The sequence below is a fragment of the Anopheles merus genome, unplaced genomic scaffold, assembly GCF_017562075.2.
Source record: "Anopheles merus strain MAF unplaced genomic scaffold, AmerM5.1 LNR4000014, whole genome shotgun sequence".
Lineage (NCBI taxonomy): Eukaryota > Metazoa > Arthropoda > Insecta > Diptera > Culicidae > Anopheles > Anopheles merus.
In genome coordinates this window covers 314,156-332,433 of record NW_024427594.1, presented here as the reverse complement: position 1 = coordinate 332,433, position 18,278 = coordinate 314,156, and the positions used below count along the sequence as shown (strand labels likewise).

The following is an 18,278-nucleotide window of genomic DNA, read 5'->3' as shown; positions in this document are numbered from 1 at the left end:
AAATAAATTTTTATGATATTGCGGCTGCTGCCTGTAAACAAATATCGACGGCTGTTGTCAAACTGAATCTCAAAATTTCAATATGCCAAACGCTAAGAAGACTTCTTCTTCTTCTTCTTTGGCTCAACAACCGATGCCGGTCAAGGCCTGCCAACCCACTTGTGGGGTTGGCTTTCAGTGACTTATTGATTCCCCCCTATAGCAGGATAGTCAGTCCTACGTTTGGCGTCACGGTCTATTTGGGGCTTGAACCCATGACGGGCATGCTGTTAAGTCGTACGAGTTAACGACTGTACCATGATACGCTAAGAAGACACCTCCTCTATATTCCACCTAGGTATAAACGACAAAAGACGAAGAAGCACGGTTTATGTGGTCCTTAATTGAGATAGACGTAAACGCTCCCTGAATGTAGCCTGAGTTATGTCGAAGTCGAAAAAATCAGCGAATGAGTTAAAGCTTCTGGACATGGACGCTATAGGTTTATTTTTTCCGTAACGCGTGTTGCCTCGATCGAGTTAGAGAAATACACGATGCCGGGCTGCTACTCAGGGTACGTGGATATTGATTTGCTCTAGGATTCGCGGTGCGTTTATCGTTCGGTTCAGAACTCCTGCTACGAACAGAGCCTGAGCATTTATCCTGCGGTTGCTTAACGTCTCAAGACCTAGTAGTAGACAACGCGATTCGTAGGGTGGCAACCGAGAGCGGTCATTCCAGAGTAACATCCGAAGAGCGTAACGAGATAGCTTTCTTTGGACTGATTCTATCCAAATAGCCAGCTCGTACTTTATAGCTGATTTAGGGCTGTTTAACGAAAAATCGTTCCGATGTCGTACTTTGTGGCCGATTAAGAGATAGACGGTACTTTGCGGAACTATGGAGCTTTTTAACAGGCACATGGTACTCTTTGGAACTTTGCGGCTGATTAGCACTATGTGTAGGGTTCATGATGGAACTTGAAGGCTTGTTAAGAAAGGGTACTGAACTTGGTGGAGCTTTATAGCTTTTTAATGCATGACATCGGTTCAAGGTGGCTCTTGTCAAAGTGTCAAAAACGGACGCAGGCAATAATCTCATTGCTGCTGCACAAGTCAGATTCGTTAATTGAAGAATGAATATTGAGTGAAGTGATTGTGAATCATCAGTAAATTGTGTAAAATTTTTGGAATTCATCAATACAAAAGATTTAAAAATATACATTTGTGTTTAAACGAAACAAATCATGTTGATTATTTCATCGATGACGCTTGCTTGAAAATAAAACACAAAGAAAAATAATCCCTGGCATCGTGGCATAAGGAAGCTGCTTAGGCGCTGTTTGAAAAACCCACATAGAACTTTGATGCTGTTTATCTACTGCAAAAGGCGAATTAGAGCAGCGATCTTTAGCGTGCCAAAATGAGCTGCTTAAGCAATTTTGGCTATTTGGGTTGCTGCTGCACAAGTTAGATTCGTTAATTGAAGAATGAATATTGAGTGAAGTGATTGTGAATTATCATTAAATTGTGTAAAATTTGGGTGATTCATCAATATAAAGGATTTAAAAATATATATTTGTGTTTAAACGAAACAAATCTTGTTGTTTATTTCATCGATGACGCTTGCTTGAAAATAAAACACAAAGAAAAATAATCCCTGGCATCGTGGCATAAGGAAGCTGCTTAGGCGCTGTTTGAAAGACCCACATAGAACTTTGATGCTGTTTATCTACTGCAAAAGGCGAATTAGAGCAGCGATCTTTAGCGTGCCAAAATGAGCTGCTTAAGCAATTTTGGCTATTTGGGTTGCTGCTGCACAAGTTAGATTCGTTAATTGAAGAATGAATATTGAGTGAAGTGATTGTGAATTATCATTAAATTGTGTAAAATTTGGGTGATTCATCAATACAAAGGATTTAAAAATATATATTTGTGTTTAAACGAAACAAATCTTGTTGTTTATTTCATCGATGACGCTTGCTTGAAAATAAAACACAAAGAAAAATAATCCCTGGCATCGTGGCATAAGGAAGCTGCTTAGGCGCTGTTTGAAAAACCCACATAGAACTTTGATGCTGTTTATCTACTGCAAAAGGCGAATTAGAGCAGCGATCTTTAGCGTGCCAAAATGAGCTGCTTAAGCAATTCTGGCTACAGTAGAACGTCGATTATCCGGGCAGCTCGGGACCGGACGGTTGCCGGTTAATCGATTTGCACGGATAATGGTCCAAGAAATGTCAAATTTATATAAAAATTATAAAATCCACTAGTTTTATGATAAATTCACCTTGAATCAATCGATTAATCGTTAGTAGAATATTATTTTAATCAATAACTATAAGTTTAACAGCTGTTCATGAACAAAAATGAATTTCGAAAATTCCACTAGACACTACAAAGCTGCACAACAAACTGGTTGCCCACTTGACTATGGCTGCAAATGTTCGCCGTACGTTTGAACAGCTGTCACATTTATGCGCACGGTTAAGCCGCCCGCCGGTTAACCCGCCCCCGGATAATCTATCCCGGATTCTACTGTATTTGGGCGTGATTGTCGGGGGTTTGTGAGTTTTTCACGTTACATAGGAGAAACGTAACATGCCTTGAGACATCCCCACGCAACATTTTTATTATAGTTTTGTTATCCACGCGACCGACCAGAGTCAATTTTTAAATAAAAATATTTAAAACTGCGATGATAATAAATGTTTCATGTTTTAAGATTAACCAATATCAAGGAAATTAAATTCTGAAGTACTAGTCCCAAATAATCAAATCGTCCTTAACCCACTGTTAAACCACTTCAAACCCTCGTGGGTTTGTGGTGGTCGATTCAGTCGTTAACCCACCAAATTTTAGAACAATCGAAGCTGCCAGTTCCGATCCGATGTATTTATCTTGCCAGCCCTTAACCCACCTTTTCCAAAAATGCTTTGAAGAAAAGTTTGGTCAAGGGTTGGCTTAGGTCAATATGCTGGACAGGATTTTAACTCCTCGGTTGATTAAATTCATTCACTTACATCACTGCACTTCAACTTCAGCAATATTATTAGTCTATTAACTATGCACTGACCAGCGAAATGGAAGAGTTCATTCGCAAGTAAACAAACACACATGTACACATATTACACATGAATGTTTTACAATAAACCAACTTAAACACACATGTTTTATTGCTTCCTTTGCACAATCAAATAACATTTTAACACAGGTGAAACATGTTGAGCAAATAAATTGCCCGTGCATAAAAACATTGAAGTGGCTGCTTCTGTGGCCGTGTGGCTTAACCAAGGATAATGTATTTAGAAGGTTGATTTTTATCGCTTTTGCTGGGCGACATTGTGGGGGACATCTGTCACTCTCTGCATACAAATTTCATTACCCCGCACCAGCCCTCCCCGATTTTTATACCGGAGCCCCCGGAAGAGAAATGTCAAGTCGAGAAATGTCATTTTGCTCTGAACAACTTCACCTTGTCATTTATAACACCTTGGGCTTAACCCACTGTTACGAACAGAGTTGAGCGGCACTGACAGTGTGGGATGGCTAGAGCTATGCCATAGGTTTGAGAGATCGGAAGCGTGAAATATTAGCGAAGGATAATCGGCCAAAACGATAGAAAAAGGTTTGATGGAAACGGAATGGCGGTAAACCGAAAGATTGTAAATAGGAGCGAATGCTATACGAACGTTTTTTTCGGATCGAATCTCTGGGTAAATAGATTTCAATTTTGGCGCTCGCCTCAAGCTGCCTAAAATAAGTCTAAGGCTTGCAGAAGTTTGAACAACATCCGAAAGCAGTTATAACACCCACAAAACTGATAGTTTTTTAGCTTTGTTTTATGGAACTGGATTTTTAGTACAAGAAATTGGTGGCGTTTTCGGTATCTTGGTTATATGGGGTATCATACTTAGTTTATGAAAAAATAGCCAATAAAAGTTCTAAAAACTCTTGAAGCTTTCAATTGGAGTAACATCACCGACAAACCGACATGACACTGGCGTTACAAAAGTGTCCCACACGAAAGTACTGTCATTTACCAGTGAGGCGAACACTTCTGTCGAAGTAAGCTCTGTTCACTGCTGCCTCGATGTAAAACAACTTTTCTAAATACAAATGGCAAAGGAAGTGTGAGGCAAGATTTTGTGAGAATTATTGGACAAAACACCCAGGAAAATCATTTTATAAGTTTCCAAATCAATGCAAAAGATGTGAGAAGTACATAAAACAATACGAATTGGAATTTGCGAAGAAAAACAAAAAGGGGTTTTAGCAGTTTCCTCTCTGTGTCAGTGTAGTAAGCGAATCATTATAGAGATGGCGCTAGTGTTTAACGTATTTTCATTTGAAATAAGGAGACAACTTTGGAAGCTCATTTTGTTCGAAGTGTCACGTCGGTTTGTCGGTGGTAACATATCCAAAAGTAGAAAATTAAACAATATTTAAAATATATTTAATTAAGTTAAATATATTACATGTATTTATTGTCTATGAAATCTATGTTTCTGGACAATTTAAATCATAATTATATTTAGTTTAAAGGCTATTATAAGGGTGATGAATTAGGTTAATAGATAATTTTTTACAATAATTATAATTTCAATATAATAGTTTTACCAATATACCAAGACTAAGAAATGTATAAGTATTTTAATATTTAAATTGTTTTTAAAGTAATTATTGATATTGCTATAACATTAATGAATATCAAAAATAGTAAATTAACAGTCAAACAATTTGTTTTATTATAATGAATTATCAATTAATCTAAACCTTATGAACGATTGCTGAACATTCATAAGGTTTGGATTATTAAGCATTATTATCTATAAATTTGCTTATCTATGACGGTTAAAAAAGGCGTTCAAATAATGCTGCTTGGGTTTGAGATAAACAGGCGTTACGCGTAACGCTAGCGTAACGTAGAGGGCTGAGCCTAACTTTTACCTTCGACAATTTTTCGCGGGTCGTTCGAACTTTCAAGCTGCTCGGCTATGTTCATCGGGAGGTTTGTTTGACAGTTCGACCGACTCAGTTGGTTCCGCGGGTACTTTTTAATACAAGATGCTTGTGTCAAAAAGCCATGTTCCGCGCTGGGTTTTCTCACTTCACCATTAAATGATTTGAAGTTGGCAGCGTTTGCACCAATGAACTCTTACAGTGCCTGAAATCAGATCATTAATTCGTGTGGGATCATTTTTCATCTGTGAAACTGAGCACGAGTGGCAACTAGAATAGTTTTCTGAGATTTAATCAACTTATTTCCAGATTCTGAAAATTTGTTCCGCTGTTGTGAAACTTCCTTTGGCTGTGTCGAGTCGAAGAAAAATTATTAAATAGCAACGAGATAATCCAGTAAACCTCAAAATGTCAGTGATTGGAATTGATTTTGGAAATGATTCATCTTATGTGGCGGTCGCCAAAGCAGGAGGCATCGAGACCATCGCCAACGACTACAGTTTGCGGGCCACACCGTAAGTATCCAGATATGCCCTCCAAACAGCTTTACGTTTTCTTCGCTAATGGATCATGCAATATATGCGGCATGCTACACGCGGTACATGAAAGTGTGTTTGTGTGACATGTATCTTATTCACGCATCATATGCGAATGCAGCGGAAGATTATGTAAAGTTCAAATGTAATTTCATTTGTTTAATAGCAATGTACAAACCATCCGTTGTAAATTTTCGGGAAAACAAATTTGTTTAGCAAAAATAGTTTCTCGAACAGTTTGACAGCACTCTAGCGCTGTACACAACATAACCTCAATACTTTCGAGAATGTTCTCATGCTTGTATCGATTTCTAGTCCTTTCTGGAGAATCTGGATCTGGATCACCTAACATCTAACATCTGTTAACACAAAACTTACCGTTACCACCGACATTTTTCTCTGTCCCATGGACATGCAGTACCTAACATTAAATGGAATCAAATTATTTTACAAAATCGCTCAAGTTAATGGGCAATCAGAGGAGTATTCAAATGCTTGCACATTTGAACTCCACAGCTTTAAAACACTCTTTTCACTCTTATGTGTTCGTCATACCCAAAGAATTTGAAAACGTAAATCGTCGGTATTTTTGCAAGGATTGTTCAATCATCATGCAGGTTGCACTTTTTTTTTGTCGCATAAAGCTGAAAGGTAAACGAGCTCTAAAAATTGATAGAGTGAGTAGAAAATGTACATTTAAAAATAGCTACGAATAGCTTTACTAACATCTAGTTTAATTGTAAAAATATAATTCCTGCAATACTTGCGTGGCGTGGATTATGTAGAATGTATGATGATTATTTCTCATTCCCCAATGAAGAATGAAATGGGATAAAATATTTCTTAGTGCGTGTCCTTATGTCGTCAAAAAGACGTAAACCAAACTATGTGTGTAAAGAGTATTGTTTTGTGTGAAGCCTTGTTGTCAATGCTATAGCAAGTTCAGCCCTTACAAGGAGTGGAGTTTGCTCGGTGGAATCACTATGTCTTCATTGATATTTTTTATTCTAGAAACGAACACTTACATTCGTGTTCGAAAAATAACAAATAAAAATTTATGTATAATCGACGCAAAACCGACTATGGCAGATACAACCAAAACAATAAAAAATCCAATTAATTTATTATTTATTTAATAAAATATTAGTATTTACAAACATCACTTGTTTTCTTTTGTTTTGACCATGTTCTTTTATTTTTTTATTATATGTAATAACAAAATATGGATATATATATATATATATATATATATATATATATTATATATATATATATATATATATATATATATATATATATATATATATATATATATATATATATATATATATATATATATATATATATTATATATATATATATATATATATATATATATATATATATATATATATATATATATATATATCCCCAACAAAATGCCTTTAAATTATCAGTCCAATATGTGTATTGATACATGTCCTTATTATGCTCTCCGTTTTAGATCTGGTTTTGCACGAGGGTCCATAATTTGTTCGATATGTTAGTGTATTTGTTGGGTTCTAATTTCAGTTTTTTTTTTTGTGAAAACAACATTTCCTAACTGCTACGTCCTCGTTGTTTTAGTGATAGCAGTATCTAGGTTTTTTTAAAAATTTTTTAAGTACTAGACAGAAGATGAGAAAATATTGAAACATAAAAGAACAGCAGTAAAGACCAAACAAAATCTAGCAAAAAAAAGTAAAAAAAAATGTCTAAGAGAAATACAATTTGAAAAATAAGATAAAGAAAACATAAGCTAAAGCTGTGATAATGGTGTTAAAAAAATACTCTCACACACAATCTAAATTCATAGATCCCGTCTATTACAGTCATGGCTCTAATTGTGGAATAACCTGCCAAAGGAAGGAAGGAAGAAAAAGATTTAATATATTTAGACTAACAAAACATCTGCTTTGCCTGTTGAGTGGGCTATTGTAAAATACTAAACATAAACAATAACTTTTCTGATAGATTATTAGTTTGAATGTAGCATCCTCTTTTCGCATGGTGGTTCACCGAAACACGGTAGGGTAACTGTATCAGTTTTCGGCAGATTAGTGCAGCAGTTTCACAAAAACAGCTCATAAACCTACATTGTTTTTATTATTTTTCCTGAAAGTGATTTTTATTGGGTTGCTAAACTATCGCAATATGTTACATTATTTCTTATTTGCCTTTTCAAAGCCATTTTTTTAGAAATATTCGTAAAAATTCAATCATTGTTTTCTCCTATTTTGGCAGTTCCTATGTTCAGCAACGCGAATACAGGTCATAAAATGTTTTAATCAATGGAAATAGATAGAAAAAAATGTTAATAACACATTTGACATTCTTATTTTCATCAGATTGGTGTTATAAACCACTTGATATATTAATTTTATCTTATTTATTTTGGTCATATTTTGACAGTTTTATGGATGTCAGTTACACAGAATGCAGCCATTGAAGAAAAGTGTCAGCCTGATCGTTATATAGTACGGCACCGACTGGCTCACAAATATGTAATTATTTTTCTCAAATAGTGATTGCGAATGTTTTTTTCAGTTAGAGAAAGTCCCATGGCCCCGCGGCCCATGGGTACGACAGTTGCAAATCTGCGGGCAGATCATAGACTCCGTTCGCCGAAAACCGTTTGCTGCGACACTCTATCTCCACACATTTCACAGTCGCTTTGGGTCGAAATGCGGGTCAATCTCTTCAATGAGAATTCTGTTCGTTCCCTTTTATATATGACGAGCAATACTTTCATTAGTTTTTGTCAACGTGAATATCTCAAAGTTGACGGTCCCTTGAAGATTCAACTTAGGAAGAATGTATATAATAAAACCAACAACTTATGTGGCGTTGATTCACTGATTAGAGCTGTACACGCTTTATGAAGTGAGCGAAGTTGTATCGAAACGAAATCCATGCTGATATCGGTGCAGTTATAATTGGATACCAATTGAAAAGAAAAATATAAACTAAGTTATATATTGAGATATATGACTCTATGAACTACCGTGGGAAGATAGTTGGTAATATTCTCAGGATGGGTAGGGTAACAAATCATCCATAACGTAACCATACATGTCTGCTTGTTCCCGTTTTATAGATTACAGTATGTGACCGATAACTGAGATGTAAACAAACTCCAGTTAGCGAACAATATTCGCTAACTAGAGTGACGTTACTATGGATTGATTGATTTCATTGGCGTTAACTTCAACAAACATATCACTCTTTTTTCATTTATGTTGATATCTTCTTTTGGCACAACAACGGCTGCCGGTCAAGGCCTGCCTGTACCCGCTAGTGAAGGCTTTCAGTGACTTTTGGTTACCGTAGCAGGATAGTCAATCCTACGTATGGGGGCGCGGTCTATTTGGGGCTTAAACCCATGACGAGCATGTTGTTAAGTCGTTCGAGTTGACGACTGTACCACCAGACCGGCCTATTATGTTGATATAAACCAGGGGTCTCCAAACTACGGCCCGCGAGGACTGGGTGAAGGTTAAATTAAATAGCTTTCTGAACTGTTTTTTTCTGAAAGATTCAATAAAAGAAAGCTGAAAAAATTTGACATATTTCATTAGTATTTTCTTATTATAACGAGATTTTAACTTCCACTCATTCTAAATATAGCGTCAAAATGGCCCTCAACAAGGTTGATTGTGAAGCAATGCGGCCCGCGAACTGAAAAGTTTGGAGACCCCTGATATAAACTATAGTATTTCGTGTATTGGCGTAATAGGAAACGTATCCAAAAAACCCCGCATTTGTGGAAAATACACATTTGCGATAAAATATTCGTCATGTGAGATTCCGGTTTCATGTTTTGACATTTAAGTTTTTTTTTAACTGAGAACCATTTCAGTTAGCGTATCTCCTGTTAAAAAGCACTCCAGTTGAAACACAATCCAGTTAGTGGTCACCTACTGTATATATAATAAAGAATACATATATAATATTATTACGTCTATGTCATACTTATGACATAAAGTTTGATCCACTTCCAGGAATTAAGAAAATAAGGATTATACGGATTAATCCTTGATTGCATTTTATTTTCCCTTTATAGATCGTTCGTGGCATTCGCAGGACGCAATCGTGTACTTGGTGTTGCTGCCAAAAATCAACAAGTCACTAACATGAACAATACTATTGGCAACTTTAAGCAGTTGCTTGGACGTAAATTCGACGATCCTCGTGCGCAGGAAGAACTTCGTTCATTACCGTACCATACGGAGGCTTTACAAGATGGTGGTATCGGAATAAGAGTCAACTATTTGGATGAAGAACACGTATTTAGTCCGGAGCAAATCACGGCAATGTTATTTACCAAGTTAAAGGAAGACGCATTTAAAGAGCTTAAGACTCAAATCAACGACTGTGTAATCACCGTACCATCTTATTTCACAAATGCTCAACGTCAAGCCCTTCTTGATGCGGCCAACATATCCGGGCTTAATGTATTGCGACTTATGAATGAAACTACGGCCACTGCTTTAAGCTATGGTTTCTACAAACAAGATTTGCCAACTCCAGAGGAAAAGCCGCGCAATGTTATCTTCGTCGATTGTGGTCATGCCTCGTTACAAATTTCAGCGTGTGCTTTTCATAAGGGCAACCTCAAAATGTTGGCCAGCTGTTCTGATTCTGTCGGGGGACGTGATTTCGATTTAGTCCTCGCAACTCATTTTAATAAGGAGTTTCAGACTAAGTACAAGATTGATGCTTCATCAAAGAAAAGGTATGTTCATAGTTTATGATTATTTTAAAATTGTATGGCATGATAAACAACTATGTTTGCTCCGTTTTTTAGAGCTTTTCTACGTTTGATGGCGGAAGTTGAAAAACTAAAGAAAAATATGTCAGCTAACAGCACAAAGCTTCCGTTAAACATCGAATGTTTTATGAATGAGATAGATGTCCATTCTTCAATGCAGCGTTCTGAAATGGAAGAACTTTCGAGTCATTTGTTCCAGCGAATCGAGACAACAATGCGTAAGTTACTGCTTGATTCTAAGCTTGCATTAGAAGAAATCCATTCGGTGGAAATCGTTGGTGGAAGCAGTCGCATTCCCGCCATAAAGCATTTAATCGAACAAATTTTTGGCAAGCCTGCTAGCACTACTCTTAATCAAGACGAAGCTGTGTCGCGTGGTGCAGCCTTGCAGTGTGCTATCCTTTCACCTGCAGTTCGTGTTCGTGAATTTAGTTGCACGGATGTTCAGGCCTATCCAGTCTTGATATCCTGGACCGATACCGATGGCCCTCATGAAATGAAGGTGTTTGAGCAATATCATGCGGCTCCATTTTGTAGATTGTTGACCGTTCATCGCAAGGAACCAATGACGATTAAGGTGCATTATGAGCCGAATAGCGTTCCCTATCCAGATCCGTTTATTGGCACATACCATGTGAAGGGTATTAAGCCCGACGCAAATGGTGAAGCACAAGAAGTGAAAGTAAAGGTTCGCATTAATAATAATGGCATTATTACGGTGTCAAGTGCAACAATGTACGAACGCAAGGAAAGTGAAGAACCGACGTCACCTACACCAACCAGTAATGGAGATCAACAGAAGACAGGTGATGCTAATCAATCGTCACCGCAAGGGGATGAATCTGGCAAGGTTGGAGAACCAATGGACATACAAGAGGTGAGTCGGTATAACAAATAAAAAAGGCTATTTTTTAGGTATCCACTATCAATTCAATTAATGATAATATTCATTTGATATTCGGCCATATTTCTAGTTGATATACTGGCAATACATTTTTTTTTAATGAAGAAGTAGCTTAGTTCATCTTACTAACAAGAAAACAATATTGCAACGAAAAATTCTTCATTCGGTCTCGATATGAGCATAGTAAATATGCTTTACAAATCGTTATGGTTGTTGCTAATTTTTTTATATATTTTGTTTGTTTTGTTTTTTTTGTCGTAATTTTTGTGTTTATTTTGATTTTGTGTTTGTGTGTGTTTCTGTAATGAAATGAAGGACTATTAATGACTTTTTTGAACTTTAATACTCATTGTATTAAAGGAATAATCTCTTATCCACGCTTGTCTTTTCTGCTGGGAAGTACGATTTAATGCGATGTCAAAATAGAGCTCTGATTGTTTCTTTTCTTAAGATCCAAAGATGTTGCCTCATATTTTCCATTTCTTTATTTAATCCGTAGATTCTAAAGATTCTTCTGACCAAATCTGATTCTTCACTCATGCTGTCTGTTCTCTCGTTTCTCTCTTTTTCTCTTTGCCACTGTTTGGCTATTTTATGCTTTTATCCTGGCAATTTACCACGTTCTTGTAGGGTAGCGATGATGAGCATCCTAAAAAAGACTCGAAACCCAACGATAGTAGTGGAGAGGGTTGGACGCAACGTGTCACCAGATGGTTCACATCGGTATGTGCTACCCTGATATGTTTCTATTCTAGCTATCAAAAGAAAACGACAATGGCGTTTCATAGCAGAAACACACACTTAATGTATATGAGATTGTCATTTAAAATTTATCTACCAAGCATTTACCAAAAATAGTTTTTCTTTGTTCAGTCGAGTTTTGAGGCTTTAATACCTTCTTATTATTATCTGCTCTCAAAGCTTTAACAGCTTCAGCCGTTATTTGTTACGTCTACTTTGTATATGATATTATGAAATATGGCGGTCACATGATCTATACAACCTGAAAATTCCTCTGATGTGCTGCTTAAGGAATGCTCTGTATTTTTTCTTTTGTAATGTTGAAAATTTGGCCGGTTTCGCGGTATCGTTATCAACTCGTAAGACTTCACAACATGCCAAGCATTGAGCATTTGAACCCAAACCTCGAATGTACCATGTCCCTATACGTAGGACCGACTATCCTGCGATGGTAATAAATAAATCATTTAACGATTGTTGTCCCAAAGAATACGGGAAGGTGGGAAGTTAACGTTATGTTTGCTTTATCTTTTATCTTATGTAATAGTTATATCCATTCAGAATTTAATTTTTTAAGCTTTTTGAACTATAAATATAGTGCTTTTTGTTGTAATAATGCTTGACGCATAATAGTATAAATTTTATTTGTATGAATTGTGGAAATATGTATGTGCGTATTTCCGTATCTAGAGGAAATACTTAAAACAAATTAAAACGCTTTATGTATCGAATTTGCCTTTAAGACAGCGTTTTTTACGGAAATTATTTGTTTTGTTAGCAATTTTGTTTGTATGGTTTCAATAATGTTGCCTGTGTAATACATGGTTTAAGTCACATAATTATTCACCACCTCCAAGATGTTTTTCAACAGCTGTTAAATGGTGCATTTGCCTCAAAATAAAATTTCAGTTATTACACATGATTTTCATGTTTCAACCCTTTTTGGGATCGGTCCCGTGGTACAGTCGTCAACTCGAGCGACTCTATAACATGCCTGCCATGGGTTCAAACCTGAAATGGACCATCCCCCTGTTGCAAGGATTGATTATCCGGCTGCGTGGTAATGAATTAAGTCACGAAAGCTTGTATGTACTTCGGTCGGCATTTCCGCGTAGTTATGCCAAATAGAAGAAGGAAGAAACACATAAACTTTGGGATAAGCCAAGCCCCCTTTGATAGCTGCTCGAAAACTGCTGTACAATGCTGACAATGCATTCAGCTGACAGGCTGAAATTTCAACCTACGATCTAACAAACGTAAAAGGGGCTCACTCATAGATTTACTATACTTAAGTTTTACTATAGAAATTCCGGTCATACGAATGGAACCAGGGGAACCAGTCCGTATAATTCTTTTAGGCCATCCGCAAGGACAGAAGAGGCGTGGTAGGCCAAAAATGAGAAATCAAAATGTCGTAGAATTTTGGCTGGTAACACTTTAATTCATCTAGCGAGCAGCTATCTATGTGAGTATAATATACAGGTGGGCTTATCCCAAGGAGTATGAATTTAGAAGGCTGATTTTTATCGCTTCTGCTTCTGAATGAAGATTTTAAGAGTGTTTTGAGTATTCGTCAAGCCTCCAGAAAGCTCGTTTGAGCAAAAGTTTTCACTCGTTCTGTTAAAAAGTGATGTTCAAATTTGGTTATAAAAAAATGCTATGAGACACCTGGACTACATACACTTTGATTCCAGATTCCACCACGTGATCTCTTTAATGCACCTTGGGATAAATGTAAACAACACCGTGTTTTCGAGCAGGCACTCGAATCTAATTATAGCTTTGAGGCTAGAATAATCTAGACTGAAAATTGCAGGCTAGTTTTTTGTGTGGTTTTGTATGGAGTGTTTACATGATTTCAGCCTCCAACTGTCAAACTCCATACAAAAAACTAACTAGAATCGTGAAGGCCCCCAATGTTGGTGACAATGTTTGTCAAACAAACCTATTCCAAACGAATAGAAATTCTAAGGTCAAATATGCGACCTTAGCGGTAGAGAAAAATTAAAAAAATGATGATTTTCTATTATGATCCTAACAGAAATAGAGAAATTACTAACAAGTTTGTATAATACCAATTTGGTTTCGGTTAGTGTCGAGTGGTTTTGTTTGTGTTTGTGTTTAGAAGACTGATTTTTATCGCTTCTACTTCTGAATGAAGATTTTAACCGTAGTGCCTATGACCAAAAAAATACACGTTGTTCTACGACTGCCTACCCGGGTACAACCATACATTTTATGTGGGTGATTGCAGTTTCGCAGATTAAAACCCTAATTTATTTTGATCTGCTCGTCGATTTTGCATGAAAATTTTTTAAACTCTGTTGTTACTGATAAAGATGAAGGTTAGCGAAAATGATGTAGGCTCGATGTTGTTGCTTTGAACTCTGTAACTTGACTAAATTTATTCAGGAAAAGCCCGTTTTTTTATTCAGGAGTAACGGTTCAAAAAGGCCGTATTGCTTAAGGAAAAACCCGCTTTTAGAATGCGGAAATTTAGGAATTCGAGCTGTCGGACGCGGATTTGCCCGCCATGCAATTGACAGCGATTTGCGAGGGCGCGTGAGGGCTCGCACGCCATACACATTCACAGCCCCAGAGCCCTTGCATTAAAGAGCTTGCGAGCCTAGGCAGTTTTTTCGCCCCTCCCGGCATGCAATTGACAGCGATTTGCGAGGGTGCCCCGTCAAACATAGCGAGGATTGCGAATGGTATCATCTGCTCGAAATCTTATGTTATTTACATAATCTTTGATTTTTATTCATGGATTATTTTTTTGCGATAGTATTTGTTGAAAAGATCACTATTTCAATGTTTGTGGATTTTTCAAAAAAAAAATGTCGAAATTCAGGTGTTTAGTATGCTACAATTTACACAGTTATATCTATTCTCAGGGTGCTATAATAACTGCTGAAACTAGGAGTGAAGAAACTACCAAGGCTCGCAAGCTCTTTAATGCGAGGGTTCTGGGAATGTGTACTTGTATGGCGTGCGAGCTCTCGCGCGCCCTCGCAAACCGCTGTCAATTACATGGCGGGGCGCGAGGGCTCGCACGCCATACAAGTTCACAGCCCCAGAGCCCTCGCATTAAAGAGCTTGCGAGCCTAGGCAGTTTTTTCGCCCAGTTTCAGCTGTTATAAATATAGCAATACGAATCCAGTCCATCCGAACAGGACCATACTTTTTACTATGTGAGATTGTATTTGAGCGGATTGTTGAGCATGTAATTTTTATTCTACAATTTTATGTATGTATACAACATTGCAAAATGACACTTGTAATAAAGTTCCGTTATGTTGTTAGGTTACGACTGAGATATATTATTATTTTTTAAATCAACTCATTCTTTTTCGGTTTGCCGAATAACTTGTGGTCATGCCGGCCTATACAGGCTTTAGAGACTTCTTAGGTATCACGCATCTGGATAATCAATCAAGGCAGTCCATAAAAGGTTTGAAACCACGGCGAGTATGTTGTCAAGTCGTAGCGAGTTGATGGCTCAATAACATGCCTATCATGGGTTCATGTCTAGAATGGACCATCCTCTCGTAGCAAGAGATTACTATACGGGTACAAGGTACTGAATAAGTCTCTAGAGGCAGGCATGCCGCATAGGACGTAACACCAAATAGAAGAAGAATTACATAAAGCGATAATTTTAGTACTAAGTGTTCATAATATAATAACGTTGAAGAATGAGAATTCATTAGGCAAAAACCTCTTTGCTAAGCAGTTTTTTATAATATATTATGAACTTTTTTTAATAAAACCACATTGCAGAAATTTTGGCCGAAAAGTTAATTAAATATTCATTGAAAGTAATATTAAATTACTACAAACTCAATAATAGCAAAAATATTATTTATTAGACAGTGATTACAGTGATACCTACCTGACAGCATAACGCAACTTTATGTCAAGTTTATTTTTAAAATAATATTTAGGCCGAAAATTATAACCCCAAGGCCAGAAGATGTGAAATATACAGCGAAATGAACTATTTGACTGGTGAGGGTTGGGGGAGAGATACAATATCCGCTTTCGAAAATCACTTATAAAGAATATCTTATTAAGCGGAACATTCTTAAATATGAAGAAATGATGAACTGTTGACTGAAAATAAACATAATACTTGATAGTGGAGTTTTTAATGGATTTAGTTGCGATTTTTTACACGTTATTTGTTTACATTGCACCTCAGCTGGTTGCTGTGATGCGTTATCTGACATATTTCAGCTGTCAAATAGTTCATTTCGCTTTATATTTCACCTCGTCTGGCCTTGCGGTAAGGTTAACAATCCCCAATGTTTTATATTCCCATACAAAGTGTTTGACTTACTCGTGTAGGTTGTCATATACATAACATATTTTTAATGAGTAAAAATAAATAGAAAAACAAAAAATTAAATTCCAGAAAAAATATGTATAGTCAAACAACGAGAAGATGCAGCATCGATAAAAATGTCATGCAAATGCGACGATCAGATCAAAAGATATTAGCTTTTGAATCCGCTAAACTGCCATCTCCCATACAAAATGTATGGTCTTACCCGCGTAGGCGGATTTGGATGTAAAGGGTACAAATCGAAAAAATATTCAAAAACTTTTTGAAGTTTTTTTTTGTCGAAGTAGTGTGTAGTGTAAAACATATTTCTCAAGGCATTCTATGAATTTCAAGTCTTACGACTTTTCTATTAACAGATATTAGGAAAGCGCTAGTTTTGTGTGTGGTTTTGTATGGAGTGTTGATGTGATTTTAGACTCCTACTGTCAAACTCCATATAAAATAGCTGACTAGAATCGTGAAAATGCCTCAGTATTGGTAAAACCAGGACGACGTTACCGATATGTTTTGATTCTCTGAGGAAAAGTTAATGTATATTCAAGTGTTATGAATTAAATAACATCTGCATAAACTGTAACAAAACTTAATTAATTAATTTATTTATTTATAGAATGTAAACCAACACAGAAATAAATCAATTTTCTTCGTTAGTAATAAATTTAATGTAATTTTTTTTTCTAATTCACCTATTTACAGGATAAAAAGAAAAAAGTTACGACTAAACAAGTTGAATTAACAATTGATTCTAATACACACGGATTTGTGCATACAGAGCTGTGTAAACATTTTGAAGAAGAGGTTAGTATTGTTCCTTTTTTGACAGTTGTATTGAATTCAAATATTTTGTAACCTCTCGTTTCACAAAACAGAGCAGAACCAAAATATTTCAGATATTGTTCGAATCAATCTTGTTCTAATTTATAATCGAACATTAAATTAACGGTTTGTTAAATTTTAAAATTATATTTTCAGATGAAAATGATTGCAAATGACCGTCAGGAAAAAGAACGTATTGATGCCCGTAACGCCCTTGAGGAGCAGGTGTATGAAATTCGTGATAAAATTCAAGAAGATGGCGCATTGCACGATTACATCGATCCGCAAGACGCGTCGGCAATTTGTCGGGAATTAGAAGAAACTGAGAATTGGCTCTATGAGGAAGGCGAGTCTTGTGAAAAAGGTGTATATAAAGAACGTCTTGAAAAGATGCGTGCTAAGATCGACCCGGTTCGAAACCGTTGTGAAGAGTTCAATGGCCAAGAACAGGCATTTACAGACCTAGGACATGCTGTTCAACAAACTTTAAAAGCAGTCGAGCAATATCGTGCAAAAGAACCAAAGTATGAACATCTTACCGAAACTGAAATGATAAATATTACTGAGGCTGCACAAAAAGCACAGAAATGGTACGAAGAGGCGCGATCGAAATTGGTGGGTGCTCGCAAAACCGAGGATCCACCGGTGAAACTTGCTGACATTCGCCATGAAACGGTAACCCTAACTACGTGCACGAACTCCGTTTTGAACCGACCTAAACCGAAACCCCCGACCCCACCTGCAGATCAAAACCAGCAAAATGGTTCTTCTGCAACCGGTGCAGCCAGCCAAGATACACAAACGCCAGGGCATGATAATCAAGATTCTAATACACCGAAACAAACCACAGAAGATTCTATGGATGTGGAGTAAACTCACCACCTCATTTGATAGCGTTTAACCAACCCTTAGCACATTTAAAATGCTAGCATGAATTAACTTACGTTTTTATGTTAGTAGGCTATTGTTTCTTTTAACACCTGTGTGAATGATTTAGTGGTCACATTGTTTTTTTTCCGAAGGAATAGTGCGAGAACATACCGTATATTCTTCAAGCTCATTACCATCAGAACATTGCACTATTAGCTTTAGTTGAAATACTTCAGAATTATCAGGACTCATTCAGGAAATGTATTAAAAATACTAGCACCCAACATAGGATTACTTGCATATAAATGAGAATGAGTGCTAGAAACCGAAAATCCCA

General features: G+C 36.6%; 1 protein-coding gene across 2 annotated transcripts; it reads left to right on the top strand.

Moving 5' to 3' along the window:
• The first annotated feature begins 5,042 nt into the window (after positions 1 to 5,042).
• LOC121600954 (heat shock 70 kDa protein 4) lies at positions 5,043 to 18,273 on the top strand. Of its 2 annotated transcripts, XM_041929733.1 has the most exons (7): positions 5,043 to 5,168; positions 5,250 to 5,455; positions 9,558 to 10,229; positions 10,302 to 11,142; positions 11,800 to 11,892; positions 16,952 to 17,053; positions 17,228 to 18,273. In XM_041929733.1, exons 2-7 carry the CDS (start codon positions 5,349 to 5,351, stop codon positions 17,942 to 17,944), a joined length of 2,532 nt encoding a protein of 843 aa, XP_041785667.1. In that variant the 5' UTR covers positions 5,043 to 5,168; positions 5,250 to 5,348; the 3' UTR covers positions 17,945 to 18,273. The 2 variants fall into 2 exon arrangements, with proteins under 2 accessions (XP_041785667.1, XP_041785668.1); XM_041929734.1 differs by lacking the exon at positions 11,800 to 11,892 and having other exon boundaries at positions 5,044 to 5,455.
• The last annotated feature ends 5 nt before the right edge of the window (positions 18,274 to 18,278 follow it).

Bases quoted from the DNA above. Each gene is read 5' to 3' on its own strand.
- LOC121600954 (XM_041929733.1), top strand. From the start codon at position 5,349: ATGTCAGTGATTGGAATTGATTTTGGAAATGATTCATCTTATGTGGCG. The intron at 5,456-9,557 runs GTAAGTATCCAG...TTCCCTTTATAG, and splicing joins TACAGTTTGCGGGCCACACC to ATCGTTCGTGGCATTCGCAG. The intron at 17,054-17,227 runs GTTAGTATTGTT...TTATATTTTCAG, and splicing joins GTAAACATTTTGAAGAAGAG to ATGAAAATGATTGCAAATGA.